This window comes from Colossoma macropomum, unplaced genomic scaffold (assembly GCF_904425465.1).
Source record: "Colossoma macropomum unplaced genomic scaffold, Colossoma_macropomum, whole genome shotgun sequence".
Lineage (NCBI taxonomy): Eukaryota > Metazoa > Chordata > Actinopteri > Characiformes > Serrasalmidae > Colossoma > Colossoma macropomum.
Genome location: NW_023494794.1, coordinates 2,621,064 through 2,636,167, shown reverse-complemented (window position 1 = coordinate 2,636,167; position 15,104 = coordinate 2,621,064). Strand labels below are relative to the sequence as shown.

The 15,104-nt window shown below is 38.6% G+C and overlaps 1 protein-coding gene across 1 annotated transcript; it reads left to right on the top strand.

Annotated features, from left to right (window-relative positions):
* The first annotated feature begins 4 nt into the window (after window positions 1–4).
* Window positions 5–15,011, top strand: lrwd1 (leucine-rich repeats and WD repeat domain containing 1). The gene is made up of 16 exons (XM_036580912.1): window positions 5–55; window positions 598–687; window positions 1,500–1,734; window positions 1,827–1,946; window positions 3,336–3,482; window positions 4,341–4,436; window positions 4,582–5,043; window positions 5,622–5,739; window positions 6,138–6,244; window positions 7,813–8,020; window positions 8,593–8,665; window positions 9,846–9,986; window positions 10,440–10,543; window positions 11,339–11,497; window positions 13,048–13,157; window positions 14,531–15,011. Exons 2-16 carry the CDS (start codon window positions 608–610, stop codon window positions 14,678–14,680), a joined length of 2,310 nt encoding a protein of 769 aa, XP_036436805.1. The 5' UTR covers window positions 5–55; window positions 598–607; the 3' UTR covers window positions 14,681–15,011.
* Window positions 15,012–15,104: the final 93 nt, after the last annotated feature.

The window sequence follows — 15,104 nt, the reverse complement described above, 5'->3', positions numbered from 1 at the left end:
CAGAGGTCAGCCTGCACTTTCCCGGGAAAACAGAAGTCACATTTACAGTTTCAATGTAAGTACAGAGTTATTAGTTAAATATAGTAATATCTATACAGCTACCCTGCCTGTAATAGTTTCAGTAAGCTTTATTTCCATTAATGCGGTCACATCGCCTTTCTGACGGAAGGTGTGCTGTCCGCGCTGACGCTAGTGTAGCGTGGTCCGCTGAGGGTTGGAGCATGAATACATCTGACTGGGAGGACCAGGGCAAAACTTTTGTTGCTGTTTCTTGCTGATTTACTTTACGTCAAACCTAATCCTAAAGTAGCCCTGACTTCTTCTTAATAAGTCTAATGACTTCATTGCTGTAACACTACTTGTGTTCATCAAGGTGTGAGCAGTCCTGCGTGCTAGACTGCAGTTCTGGTGGTGTCAAACCGAACCATCACTGGCTGTTAAGTGGCCACTTAAGTTACGACCGGTCCATTTTAATGCAAAAAGCTCCGAAACTTGAGCACCCAATGGCAAGAGGTTTAAAAAGAAACCACAGAATGACCCCCAGTCCTATTTAACCCAGTCCGTCTTGTTGCACTGACTCTCTGTCTGTTCCTCTAGCTGTGCAGCAATGGAGAAGATTACGGAGAAAATATTGCTGGAGAAAGGCTCACCGAAAACAAACAAGCTGGATCAGATTAAGACTCTGAAGTAAGTGTTATTTTCAGCAATGAGACCCTTAAGGACTATGTACCTGGCATCTTTCTTTTACATTATATCTTGAACATGGACGATTGGTAAATCTGTGTTGGTTAAAACACTGTCAGTAAAGATTAAAGCACAAAATGGTGTGAGAAAATGTATAATAATTAGATCCATCACCCTTTAAAACCCTCCACCATGGTTCTATTGTACTGTTAATCTGCACATTTTAGTGTATTTTTCCTGCTCTAAGACTTCCACTTAAAGGGGAATTCCACCAATTTCCCAAAATGACTACATCAATTAAACATTGAGATGTAAACAAAGTTGTTCAGAGTACACCGATCATCCGTAACATTAAAACCACCTCCTTGTTTCTCCGGCCATTGTCCATTTTACCATACAGGTAAAAATGGACTGTAGTCCATTTGTTGATCGGTATACTTTGTTAGCCCCCTTTTACCAAGTTTTTCAACGTTACCACAGAGCAGGTATTATTTGGGAGGTGGATCATTCACAGCACTGCAGTGACACTGATGTGGTGGTGGTGTGTTGGTGTGTTGTGCTGGTACGAGTGGATCAGACACAGCAGTGCTGCTGGAGTTTTTAAACTTCTCAGTATCACTGCTGGACTGAGAATATTCCTCCAACCAAATATATCCAGCCAACAGCAGTATTGTAGAAGCACTAACGATGCTGACTATATTCAGCAAATTGTGACATTATGTATGACAATAACATATCGTCCGATTGCCCACCTCTACACTGTAGTCATACAGTAGAGTAAGCATTGATTGTCTTTGTAACCCTTTTGTCTGTAGTCTCTCTCGAATGGGGCTGAAGAGACAGGACCTGCCGGTGGCCTTGCTGTCCAAACTCCGAGGTCTGGAACAGTTAGACCTTTCAGGCAACATGCTGCAGGAGCTTCCCAGAGGACTTTCTCTGCCCCGCCTGAAGCTTCTCGACTGCTCCAACAACGACATGGAGGATGTGACCACCCTAGAGGCCCTGAGTAGCCTGGAGGAACTTCGGCTAGAAGACAACCTCTACCTCACTGTAAGAGGCCTCCTGTTTGTCCTGCCACTTAGAAGAAACTACACATTTGTGGCTATTGATACCATCTCATGATTGCGCTCTGTTTTTTGTAGGTTAATGATGAGCACAAAGTGATGTTCCTCTTGCCCAAGTTGAGGATGTTTAATGGAAAGGACATCAGTTCCACAGCCAACCACATCCGCTACGTCAGCAGTGAGATTCTTAAGAGGCGGGTAAGAATACTTCCATATTTAGGCATTATAGGGTGCAATCTCTGAGATCCTGATGTTTTCTTTTAAAAATTGATAATGTCTAATAAATAAAAAAAAGTGATAGGAACTACTTTAACTTCAGGTCTCTCGGCAGATAATGGTAATACAAAAATGTCATGTCTACACGTACAAATACCCCCTTTTTCTTAGGGATGCATGATAATATTGGATTCATATCAGTATTGGCAGGTAATTGCTTAAAAATAATCTCATGAATTGTTAAAAATATGTTTTAGGCTAATGATATCTAACAACTGTGTCAGACATTGTATTTATAACTATTTCATGTGATAACTTCCTTTGTGGTGACTTGTAGAGACATAAAACTCTTCAGACTTGTGGTTTTTCACCAGTACTGTGAACAATCCTGACTTTATAAGTTTTTCTAGAATAAAGCATTTCACCTCAGACCACTCTGAATGACTTAGTTTACGTCTTAACCCCTTTAATTATGCAGAAGGTCTGAAAAATTGTTTGAATTCCCTTCAGGAATGGCTTGTTAATCAGCATCATCACAATATGTATTAATAATGATATATATTGCAATTTTTTTCTGAGATTTGCAAACAAGAAAAAATATAAAGGATAGGAGCTGTTTCTCATCTCACTCTCTCCCACTGTAATGGACAGCTATGAAAAAACTGTGCAATTCATTCAGAAATATTTGCAAAAGAAACTAGAAGGATTAGCAGCAAAATATATAGGATAGGAATTGCTTTTCCTCCCACTCTCTCCCGCTGTAATAGTAGTGCAAAAATGTCTACTCATGGAACACAACAAACTGCTAGGGTTGCGTGATGATATCTGAATCATATCAGTATAGGTAGATAATTGCTTTAAAAAATTATCTGCGTCCGAAAGATGTGTAGATTTGACTGCTACAAGCCAGTATTTAATTACTTATTTATTATACTCTGGAAGAGAAAATTATTTAGGCGACGCTCGGTTGCTGTGCTAAAATGTCTATTTTTCCCATTTCATGGCATTTCTTATCCTACAGAATTAACATCATATTTCTCCTCAATACTAATGCAGATAAATGTAATCCCAAAATCAATTATTATTGATTATCAATATTATGAATTTCTATGTAGTGACGTATATGTACACAAAAAGTATTGAATATAACCATCGGTTCACAGCTCCCAACTCTTACTTTATATATGCACAAGAACCCTCTTAAAAGTATTGGGATACTAGTCCATTATTTGGCACAGGGTAAGTGAAATTGACTGTCATGTACAGTTATAAAGGCCTCAGTAAAGCTGTTCAGAAATGGGCTTAATTTAATTTGATCAACTCTGTATTGTGTGGAATGACTGCAAGCGTCCTGCTGTAAATCTGTTACAGGTGATTGGGGTGTGGGAAAAGGACTTCAGTCTGCCTGATCCACTGACTGCACAGAGCCTCAGTGCAATTGAGAAGAAATTTGTAAATGCAGCCTGCTTCCAAGTCAAATACGGTCCCAGCTCTTTAAATGACTACACCAAGTGGAGGGTAGGTGCTTAAATATGAAGTTGCTTTTTGTGTTAAACAGGGATTTGTTATTTGTTCAGGACTTTTCTTGCTGTAGGTGCATGTCAGGACTTTTCTTGGTGTAGGTGCATAGAACAAATAATATTAAAGACTGACATGGACATGTACACAGGTCACATATCAGTATATATGTATTCATCCAAAAGGATATTTTTATCACATCAAAAAGTTTGTTGATTTACACCATGAGAATGGAAATTTTCTGTAATCTTTTATGTATGTTGTTATTTGAAATGATGGGACAACCTACACTGGAAACATGTTTTTGAGAAAAATAGCAGGTTTACGCATTAACTTACTGTCATGACAGATTTTCCTGACAAGTTTCTTTTAACAGACACAAACCAATACAAACAGCACAGCCGAGAGTTAGAATTGGATTGAGGAGGAGACGAGAATATTGTAAATGAAATGGGGCGGGGGGGATTATAAAATGAATAAAAATAGTTGGTTTATGGGGAAGTCAGGAAAGCTAAAGGTACACAAGTTGTGACAAACATGAAATTTGACATGGAGTCTGGTCAAACACAACTTTATTTTTTATTGAACAGCAAAATGTGAAATAGGACACCCCATAGCCTAATGGTCCTCGTGTGCACACACACAGTTGTGGATTGCAGGACTGTGAGCGTGCCATTTGGGACTGGACTTAAGAGGCAGTTTGATGGTAACAAGCGGCAAAAATCACAAAAGTTTATGAATTTTTATTTTGTCTCTTACAATTTCCACAGAAAGTTGATGGAAACTTAGGTAGTTAGATGCACATATGCATTGTACGTTGTTTCAATTCCATTTTGCCTTTTTGAATCGTGGATTTAGGTTGAGATGATTGCAAAGGAATACCTTAAATCACTTACTGACCCTGAGAAAGAGGAAGAAGGCGGTACACCAGAGACACCTGTTAAAGACAATGAGGTAAGACTGCTCAATAAGAAAGCACAATCAGAACATGACTATATAAAAACTTGTAGTCACCATATGGAATACAGTTGCATCTTTTGGTCCTGTTCTGAAGTTTGGCCAGAATCATACTCTAAAGCACTGTGTCCTTTTTTTTCAGACGGTTCTTTCTCCTTCCAAGAGGAAGCACTGTGATCTGGGAGCAAACGGTGAGACAGAAAGCCCTCGGAAGAGAAGGACAATGAACGACGCAGCAGCCACTGAGGCCAGTCCACGGAAATCGAGCCGCTTGGCCAGCACTACCACTGCTGTGGCGAGTCCAAGAAAATCCAGCCGAGTACAGAGCACCACTCAGAACTCCAACCTGAGCTTATCCAGCCCAAGAACGACTGTAATGAATGGTGGAACTGCTGCTGAGCCAAGTCAGAGAAAATCAAACCGTCTGCAGAACACTCCACAAAAAACAATAAATGCCACTGCAAGTCCCAGAAAGGCCCCTGGGACTCCCGCTTTAAAGGGGGCTAAAGATCAGCCTGCGAATCAACAGAGCAAACACACCGCTACTCCCAAAAAGACAGAGAGTAGAACACCCAGGAAGGCCATCAAATACGAAGTTCCACAGGTATGAATGGACATTAAAATGATATACAGATTTTATGACACAACATGTATTATAGTTTTTGCACCATGACTCATACAGATGTGAAAAGGAGTGCAGTGCCTGGTGAAAACATATGTTAAGCAAGGAGACGAATTCATTTAAAAGGACCCAAACTCTAAATAGTTTCAGTTGTAGTGCAGTTTTTTCTTGCTTTTGTGGTTGACCTCTTTAGGAATATCACTCTAAATTATATCAGTTTGTCTAATATCAGAAATATTGTTGTAGGATAAAATCTGAGTGTATTAACTTGCAGAGCATATTGTCTTACTGTGTTTAAAAAAAAACTAATATTCATATTCATATTATAACACCCTTGTTAAAATCAATAAAAATTTTGTATTAAAATGTAATGAGCCACAAATTCCCCTTTCTATCTAGACAATATTTCATGTCAAAATCTAACCACTAGTACAGAAAATTGCCTTCCCACTGGCTGTTATTTGTGTCTCTCACATTTCTGTATTTTGTGTATTGTGGTCAGTGGTTCATCACAAAATCGTTAGCTCATCACCATGTGTGTCTCTCTCCTGCTGTGCCAGGAGCCAGCCAGTCTGCAGCCACTTCATGTCCTGCAGTGTCACAGTAAGGAGAACAGTCCAGAGGACTTCAGCACCCAGCTGTGGGCCTGTTCCTTTGAACCTGTACAGGACAGCAGTGGTGAGTATTCAGTGCCTTTGGTGGACAATAACCATTTTTTCCCTTTATTTTATTGTTACAGTTCATTCATAGAAGTGCAAATGAGATGTAACCCCACCCACTCAAGTGAAATAAAACAATAAGGGGGGAAGAGTACAGAATTAATAGTGCATCCTAAGCAAGTTCATACCTTTTGTGTTCAGTCGTTTTGAGAGACTACATTAGTTCTAAGCATTTTTTGCAGGTTTTGTCTAGTTTTAGACCTAAAGTTGTTTTAGAAAGGAAATGATGGGAAAACATTATCAGTTTACATGATACATCGTTTGCATTTACTCACATTAAAAGTAAACAATGTTTTTGCCTTCTCCTGTACAATTACCCTTATATGTTTTGGTGACGATGTTTGTCGTTTGTTTTAGATGCCAGTGGCTGGGTGTGGACAGTGGCCACTTGTGGAGGGGAGTCGGTGTGTGTGATAGACTGTGAATCTGGGCACGTACTAAAGAAATACAAGGTCCCTGGTGAGGTATGTCCCCAGTGTTTTACTGTGTAGTACAATTTCTTACCGTCAGGTGGCGAGATGCTCTATTAATGCATCTATAATAATTTTGTTCTATGACTGCTGAGTAGGTTTTTCCCTATTTTGCTCTAAATTGAGCCGTTTCAGGTTTCATCCAAACATTCCCAATAATGAATTAAAGGTTGATTTCATTAGGTAATATTTTGGGTCAAGTATTGTAAAGTAAGCAACATCATTTCCTATGTTAACATGTACCCAATGGCCTAAATAAGTTCTTTTTTACTCCAAATTGTGCTGTTTATGTAATCATACAGTACTGTGTAAAAGTCAGAGACCACACTTAATTTATTTAGTTTTAGGTCTAATTGTTAAGTACAAGTTAACAATTTTTCAAGAGATATTTCTGAGGAGATCAGATGTAAGATAATGCACTTGCATGAAGAAGGGGAAAGTCAAGAGAAGATCGCCATGCAAGACCTGGTTGACTACCAAAACTACTAAAAGACCTGGTTGGCTACCAAAACAGCACTTAAAGCTTTCATCTTTGAGAGAGAGGAGAAAATCAAGCTCCGCTCCTGCTTCAGATCTGAAAAATTCCCTGAGCATGTCCATACTTCCGCTTTGAGAAGACAACGCTATGGGTCTGAAAGGACATGTAACTGTCTGGAAGCTGTTACTGAGAAAAGAAAATAGACAAAAAAAGAAATTAAGCAAACCAATCAAAGAAGCTGCTGATGTTCTCAGAACAATAGACTGACCACCCCAGAGTCCAGACCTCAACATCATTGATTATGTTTGGGATTACTTGGATCCCATGTGTCAAACACAAGGCCCACGGGCCAAGTCAGGCCTGTGGCACAATCCTATTTGGCCTGTGAAATTATTTTAATTTTCTTTTAATATTAGCTTATTTCACCATGCCCTGCGCTACAATCCCCAGCATGCACTGCAACATAATGTGAGCTCAGACCCTCTTCCCCGAACAATCTATGGGCCAGCGGCTACACAAAAAGAAAAGATGGTGTTCAAGCAAATAGGCAGTTTTAAAAACCTTCCTACGGGACATTTAAAGATGTTTAACAGTTAAACAGCTAATGTAGCCTGTTGTTTTATATAAAACAATTTGTTTTCATTTAAAATAATTTTTGAATAGGTTAAGTATTCAGTGCCTATTTTGCTGTAGCAGTTTTGCCATATTTTGAAATGGCCAGTTCAGGTCATGTAAAAATGAAATGAAAATGCAACTGGCCCATGGATTTGTTGAGATTTTTAATATGGCCCTTTTAGTGGTTGAGTTTGACACCCCTGACTTAGATCATGAGAAGCAGAAAATTCAAGCAACTTCTAAGACTGAATTTTGGAGGTGTGGAAAAATATCCATGCAGATTTCTTTGTTTCTACGTATGTATTTCCGAAAAGAATGGAAGCTTGAATGAGTAACTTGTATTTATGGCTATTTTGAGAGGATAATCCTATAAGACAAGCACTCTTAGAGCCACTGATGTGCATGTAAACATAGTTACTGTAACATTATTAGTAGTCTGTGCATGAATAAACATTAACACTTCTTTTAGGAGTTCTTCACGTTGGCATGGAGCACATTGTTGATGTCGAGAGAGGGAGGCTGTGCCCGCTCCTGTAGCATCCTGGCGGCAGGAGGGAAGAGGGGGGTGGTGAAGCTCATCCACCCCAGAGTCAACTTGGCATACGGAGAGTTCCGTGCCAGCCGCCGTGCCATTGCTGTCCTGCGCTTTAGCCCGCGTCACCCCAGCTTTCTGTTCAGTGAGTGCAGAAATTCTAGAGCACAAACTGTGATATTGCTTTTTAGGTTTTAGCAATAATTTAGTGATATTTGATTTCATTTATAACCATAAAATAGCAGTGCTATTGCTGCCAAGTAGTTTGTGTTTAGTTTTTTCTTTTTTTAAATAAATCCATTTTGTGCACTTTATACATGACATGCAGCACCTGTTAGATTAAAGCAACAGATATTATTTACTATTATTTTGATATCATATTATGACATTCATGTTTTTGTTGTTAAATCATTTTATTCTTTAAATATTGCCCAGCCCTAGTTGTCACCAGCCCTGCTCATAGAAATCTACCACTCTGCAGAGTTTAGCTCAGAACCCTGACCCACCACACCTGATCCAGCTAATGACTGCCTTCAGAAGTCCTTAATAAATTGTATGAAGTGTGTTTAGGTTTGGTGTTGGAGGTAAAACTCTGCTGGAAGCTAGTTCTCCAGGAACAGAGCTGATCACAGTTGGTCTAGAAATGAGGAGTTCTTTTGCAGTATTTGAATTGTCAGAGTCTGATTTGGTAATAGGCATGTATTTGTATGTTTGTAGCTGGCACATACGACAACAAGATTGTCATGTGGGACATTGGAGGGCTGGACCGTGACTACAATTTCAAAACAAGGTTTGTAGCTCTTGTTGTTTTCTGTCTTACTTCTTTTCGTCTACAAACTAACTTTACCTTACATTGCTGAACTAATGGAAATGGACAATAAGAATGTAAAAAGGATTCAGTCTGTTACGGTGATTTGATCTGAAGGTGATGATTCAGCTAAATCAATTTGGGTCTTAAAATTGGTGACGATTATTGTTAAAGTATTTTTGGAAAGTTACATGTTTTAATCAGTTATAATATATTCAGAGAAGTATGCTCTAGTGCTCTAGAAATGCACTGGCTGATCATGATTTCTTTTTTATATGTCTGATACTGATAGTGACAGCCGTTTTATTATTGGGCTTTTTTTTGCTTTGCACCCCTAGGCCAGCATAAAATTCTCTATTCTCTATTCTAAATTCCTATAATTGATCATAATGAATGTAATTGACTTCAAATGGACAACAACGCATTATTTTTTTAGCCAAAATAAAATTCTGTAGCTTTTTTTAAATGTAAAAATCCAAAAAAGCTTGTTTTTATATTTTTATTAGTTTTCTGTTTATATTGTCTGTTCTATTACTGTGTAATAACTCCTCCAGTCACATTTGTGTGTTTTTGTTTTAAAATGCATTGAATTGTTTCCTAAATAATCACAATAACAGAATTGTTGTGAGGTCAAGTGTTTACACCTACACACTTAAAGATAGTTCAAGGGTTCTTTTGTAAAGAAAGTGGTTCTGTATAGAACCATGAACACTCAAAGAACCCTTTGCATGGTTAAAGGGCTCTCTGCATCAGGAAAGAGTTCTTCAGATTGATGGAGAATGTGCTGTAGATGGTTTTGTATAGAACCTTTTTGAAAAGGGTCCTGTATAGCACCAAAAAGAGTTCTACTGTTGTAACAAGCCTGACATCGTAACAATAAAAGAATGCTTTTTGGTGCTATATAGAACCATCAACAGCACATTCTCCATCAATCTGAAGAATGCTTTCATGATGCAGAGAATCCTTAAATCAAGGAAAATGTTCTTCAAATGTTCATGGTTCTATATAGAACAATTTTCCTTACTAAATAACCCTTGAAGGACTATCATTTCTAAGTGTGTAGGGTTGGGCAATATGATACTAAGTAATGCCATATTGGCCAGCTCTGTTTACAGCCCTGGCCAAATGTTTGTAAAATCCTTTGTATTTCTTTTGCTAATAGTCAGCTGCTAGTTCTGGAAACCGGCTCCACTCCACTACATCTCTGCCTGCCGCCCTGCTCCCCGGACACACACCTCATCTCTGGCTGTGAAGATGGCCTCTACAGCTTCGACATCCAGCTCAGCAAAAACACACAGAAGAGGTGCTTTTTTTCTGACCATGTGTTCATGAATAATGTAAGAGTAGGACTGTGGATCAGGTAGCTCATTTGTTCAGGATGATTTTTACTTGTGTTTCATGTCTTGTATGTAGTAGTAATTATTTGTGTAATGTAAAATTTAGCTTCTTTTTCAATATCAGTATCTTTACTGCTAGCATGAATAATAAAGTCAATAAAGTCAAAGCGACAACCAAGCAATTAGCTTGTGATGACTACCACGCCTTATAAGGCGAGTTAGTTCTGTTGAAGCTGTGTTACGTTTGCCAGAAAGGGGGATCTGGAAAAACTGTTGTAGAAATATCTGCCTGGAAGTCTATATAGTCTTTAATAGCGTCCACTCATGATGATGATGGGTTGTTTGTCCTTGCAAATAAAGTAAATGTCCATAAAATCCATCGTTTGTGTATTCAAGTCTGTGTCTGTACATGCTTTTAGGTCAGAAGAGATGGAGATTGTATTTCCTGTGTACAAGAAGAAGGACAAGAAGAATGACTATCGCACTATTGATGGACTCAGCTTTCTAACAGATGACATAGTAGGTGAGTAAGTAGTGTCTCAGTTACACTGCCTGACTTTGTCATGCAGTCTGTGTTACAGGTTTCAATCCAGCTGTCGAATTAAATTTATGCAAAAAACTAAAATGTCACAAAGCATTATTGTAAATTATGGAAATAAACATGCGGTTCCAATAGCAAGTGTAGATAAATTCTTTACATCATTTAAAGAAAATATGGAGTGAGATGACAAAAAAAACTTGATGTTTGAGCAAAATCTGACCCGATGCCTCTGACTTTTAAATTGTTAGTTCAGAATGACTCACAGCAGCAGACGCACACCATATTTTAGCATAATTTTTTCCCCTGACTCTTTCAGTTTAAAGTCTTACATAGTGCAGCTTTAATTAATTGCAGGTACTTTATGTCTGCCTAAAATCACTGTTTTGTTTTTTGTTAAGATCAAGGCACATTTTCAGTTCTTTGTCATTTCACTGATAGCTGCCGCCTAATGTTTGATAGCTACAGCTGGGCAAAACTGAAACACATGATCGCTCGTATGACATCATTTGCATTTACATTTTGGCAAAAAAGTTTATCCACTTAAAGAAGGCCTGCAGGGTGCAGTGTTGGTACATCTGTAGCAGTAACTACATTAACGTTAGAAAGTGCAATCACTTGTCATATTAATTTGTTATTTTATACACAATAAAAACTTTAATTGCCATGTGCTTAGACCTGGTAATGGATCAAATTTCCATATTGCACATTGATTTTCTCACAACATTTCACAAAATGCTTTTTAATTACACACTCATTCTCTTTGTCTTATTTTCCTAGCATCTAAAAGCCATATGCAGGGCTCTATCTATCTGTGGAGCTGGAGTGCTACAAGGGCTTCGCAACAGGGGAAGAAGAAGGTAGTCTCTGCTGTTATCCTAGCTGAGCTGCAATGGTCTAAAACCGACATCCCATACCTGTCTTTAAACACCTGCCCAGGTAAGCTGTGTTGAGTTTATAGATTCTATACACCTAATGACTTTTTTATATTTATTTTGTGCAGAATTACGTACATAATATGGATAAAAGTATTGGGTCACCTACACATTACACCCACAGGAGCTTTCATGACATCCCATTCTAAATCCATAGCCATTAATATGGAGTTGGTCCCCTCTTCGCAGCTGTAACAGCTTCCCCTCTACTGGGAAGCTTTCTACAAGATTTTGGAGTGTCTGTGGGAATTTTTGTTCATTCATCCAGAAGAGCATTTGTGATCTCAGACACTGATGTTGGACAAGAGGGCCTGGCTCACAATCTCCGTTTTAGGTGTCCTGAAGGTGTTTAGTGGGGTTGAGGTCAGGGTTCTGTGCAGACTAGTCAAATTCTTCCACACCAAACTCACCCAACCTTGCCTTTATGGACTTTGCCTTGTGCACTTGGGCTCAGTCATGCTGGAACAGAAAAGGGCTTTTCTAAACTGTTCCCACAAAGTTGGAAGGTTTCCCTTCACTGGAACTAAAGGGTCGAGGCCAAACCCTGAAAAACAACCCCATAGCTTTATCCCTTCTCCACCAAACTTTACAGTTGGCACAGTGCAGTCAGGCAGGTAATGTTCTCCTGGCATTCGCCAAACCCAGACTCGTCAATCAGACTGCCAGATAGAGAGCATTGATTCATTACTCCACAGAATATGTTTCCACTGTGCCAGAGTCCAATGACGGCATGCTTTACAGCACTCCATCTGACACTTGACATTGTGCTGGGTGATGTAAGGCTTGCATGCAGCTGCTCGGCCATGGAAACTCATGCCATGAAGTTCAGCATACAACACCATGCTCGAATTCATTGAGCTCTGTAGAATGACCCATTCTTTCACAAATGTCTGTAAAGGCACACTGCATGGCTAAGTGCTTGATTTTATACACCTGTGGCAATGGGACTGAATGAAACACCCTAATTCAATGATTAAGAGGTCTGTCCTAATACTCTTGTCCATAGAGTGTATATTTGGCTGACATTTGAGCTAGAAATCCAAGTGATATAACAATATCGGACTAGTTTGACCAGGGGATGTTCTGTAATGTAATTTGCAAATTAGGATTTGGCTCACAGATTAGAAAGTAACTGTATAATTCCCCAAAATTACCACAGACAACCCAGATTGAATGGGTATAAATCAACAGTAAAGCAACAGCAGCAACATTTAATAAAAACACTGTAGTATAAGGACATGTTGCTACAAGCAGGTTTTATATTTTATATTACTGAAAGGTCAATTCAAACAGGAGTACTGTTACTGAGACAGCTTATATGACTGTCAGATTAGTGACATTGCAGATTTGTACTAGAGAAACATTGCAGATCTCAACGGTTATCACCTAAATCGCAGTACCTCCCTGGGTAAAAGTAATCCAGGCCCAGTTGGGCTTTTGACTTCATGAGTCCATGATCAAGTTATTGATGATTTATTCTTTGCATACAAACTGTCCCTCATGTTATCAGTTTAAGGAATCTTCAGCTGTGCTGTTATTTCTGCCCCTCTACAGACTTTGGCTATGTGGTTTGTGGAGATGAAAATGGAAAATTATGGACGTACCACATCACAGATCTCGTAAGGTCCAACTTCAAGAGTGGAAAACCAGTTGCTGCGACTGAGGTATGACTAACTTACATCTGTGTGGCTGCTTGAGATATAGTAATTGTCCTGCTAGTGATAGAGTAGTCCAATATCACAAGATCATGATCTTTTTCTCTCAGTGTTTGTGTGTTTTTGAAAGCAGAGCGTTTTAAGTGATGGAGGAAGAAAGAAAATAGTCATCACAGGTGCTTTATGGTACATGCTTGAAGGTTGTTTTTACTCCTAGAATTCTGGTCACTTTAGAATCTTAGTCAATTTCACAATCATACAGTTTGTGGTTAAATGTTAATTGCTATAGAAATAATTGCAATTTACATTTTTTGTTTCATTAAACTACAAGCTCTTGGTTGATTAGCTATTTTGCTTTCTAGCGATAATTAGCAGCTCCCCACTGACGACATAATTGGAGCTCAAATCAACAAACATTACTCACTGCTGCCCTGTAAACAGGATATAGCATCAAGCTAGAACCTCTGTTGGACATTGCTCTGCATGTAGTAAAGGACAAAAGTACAAGCAAAGTTCAGGCTTTAAAAGGCCCATATAATTTTTAAATAGTGTTTGATGTAGTATATAAACATTCAAAACATACTGTTTACTCCCCAGTCCATAGTGTCCACATATAGAAACAAAGCTGCAAAAACATCAGTTTTGAATGAACTGTTTTTGTGATGTCATACATCTACCTATTCAGCCTACAGCATGATGGCTCTGCCCATTCACACTGAAGTTATAGTAATGTTCCAGCCTGTTTTTTGAACAAGGCACGATACAGGACAGACAGTCAGCTCTGTTGTGTTTGAATATTTCAGTTTTAAAGGCACAGTAACAAAAGTCTTTTTTGTTTCATTGTAAGGAATAAAGAAAGTTTGGAAATGGTCATGTAAAAATGAATTATGGCTGTTTTTTTGTACATAAACCCATACAAATGTCATAAGTGGACCTCAAGGAAAAGAGTGAAATACAAGAAACATGTAGGATATGTCCCCTATTTTTAGCTATACAACATACTTTTTGCATTTTTTGATAATAATGTATTATATGGTGTCAGAAACCATATAAGCAAGTCTTTTTGAGACTATTTAATAACTTGTTGTGATTTGAGGCAAGTCTGTAATGACTGACATACAGTTTGCACAACTCTGGTGCAGAAGTAGAAGAAAACCAAACGTCTTGGCTGATATTTGGCATAAAATCTACCCATTTTAATTCACTGTTACATTAGTTGAACTGTTCTTTGAGGTAGAAAGCAGGTCTGAATGTCAGTCAGTAGATGGTGTTCTCTCTAGTGTTTAGAGATGACAAGGACATGGATAGTTGTCTATCTCTGCATAACAAACACTACCAGATCTTTGTGTTCCAGCTAACTCAATAATGCATTGTTTTTTCAGGTGCTGGAGTGGCCATCTCTGGTACGACCTGGAGTGGGCCCAGTCGAGGGGCCTACCATCAATAGCGTTGCCATGGATCCCAAGCTTCATTATTTGGTTGCCCTTAGTGACAAGAACATGGTGGTGGTTTGGAAGAGAGCCACTGAATAATTAAAAAAAAGAAAATGAAAGCGAGAGATCCATCCTTCTGCCGTTCATCTTGAAACATGTTAATCTTACAGATTAACTGAAGTGAGCACTCAAGGGCTGTGGCAGTTACACAAACATTTTTCAAGGAATGGACTTTTTAAAGAATTAAGATATTTTTTTTTATTTTTGTTCAAATGCTCAGCATTGCTGGGATTTAACTTTGAAGGCGTCATGTGAGTTTTAGCAGTTGTCATTGCTGATCTGGAATCAGCATTTATAAGCTGACTATATACCAGAGAGGAAGGCTGTATATGCTGGCTAGTATTTAGTTGTAAGAATGACTAAATCTATTCTGTGCTTTTTTTTTTTATTTTTATTTTATGTTTTTGTACATATTCTTTACTGCCACTTGCATGTCTTGTTTAAAAAGAACATCACGTTGTAC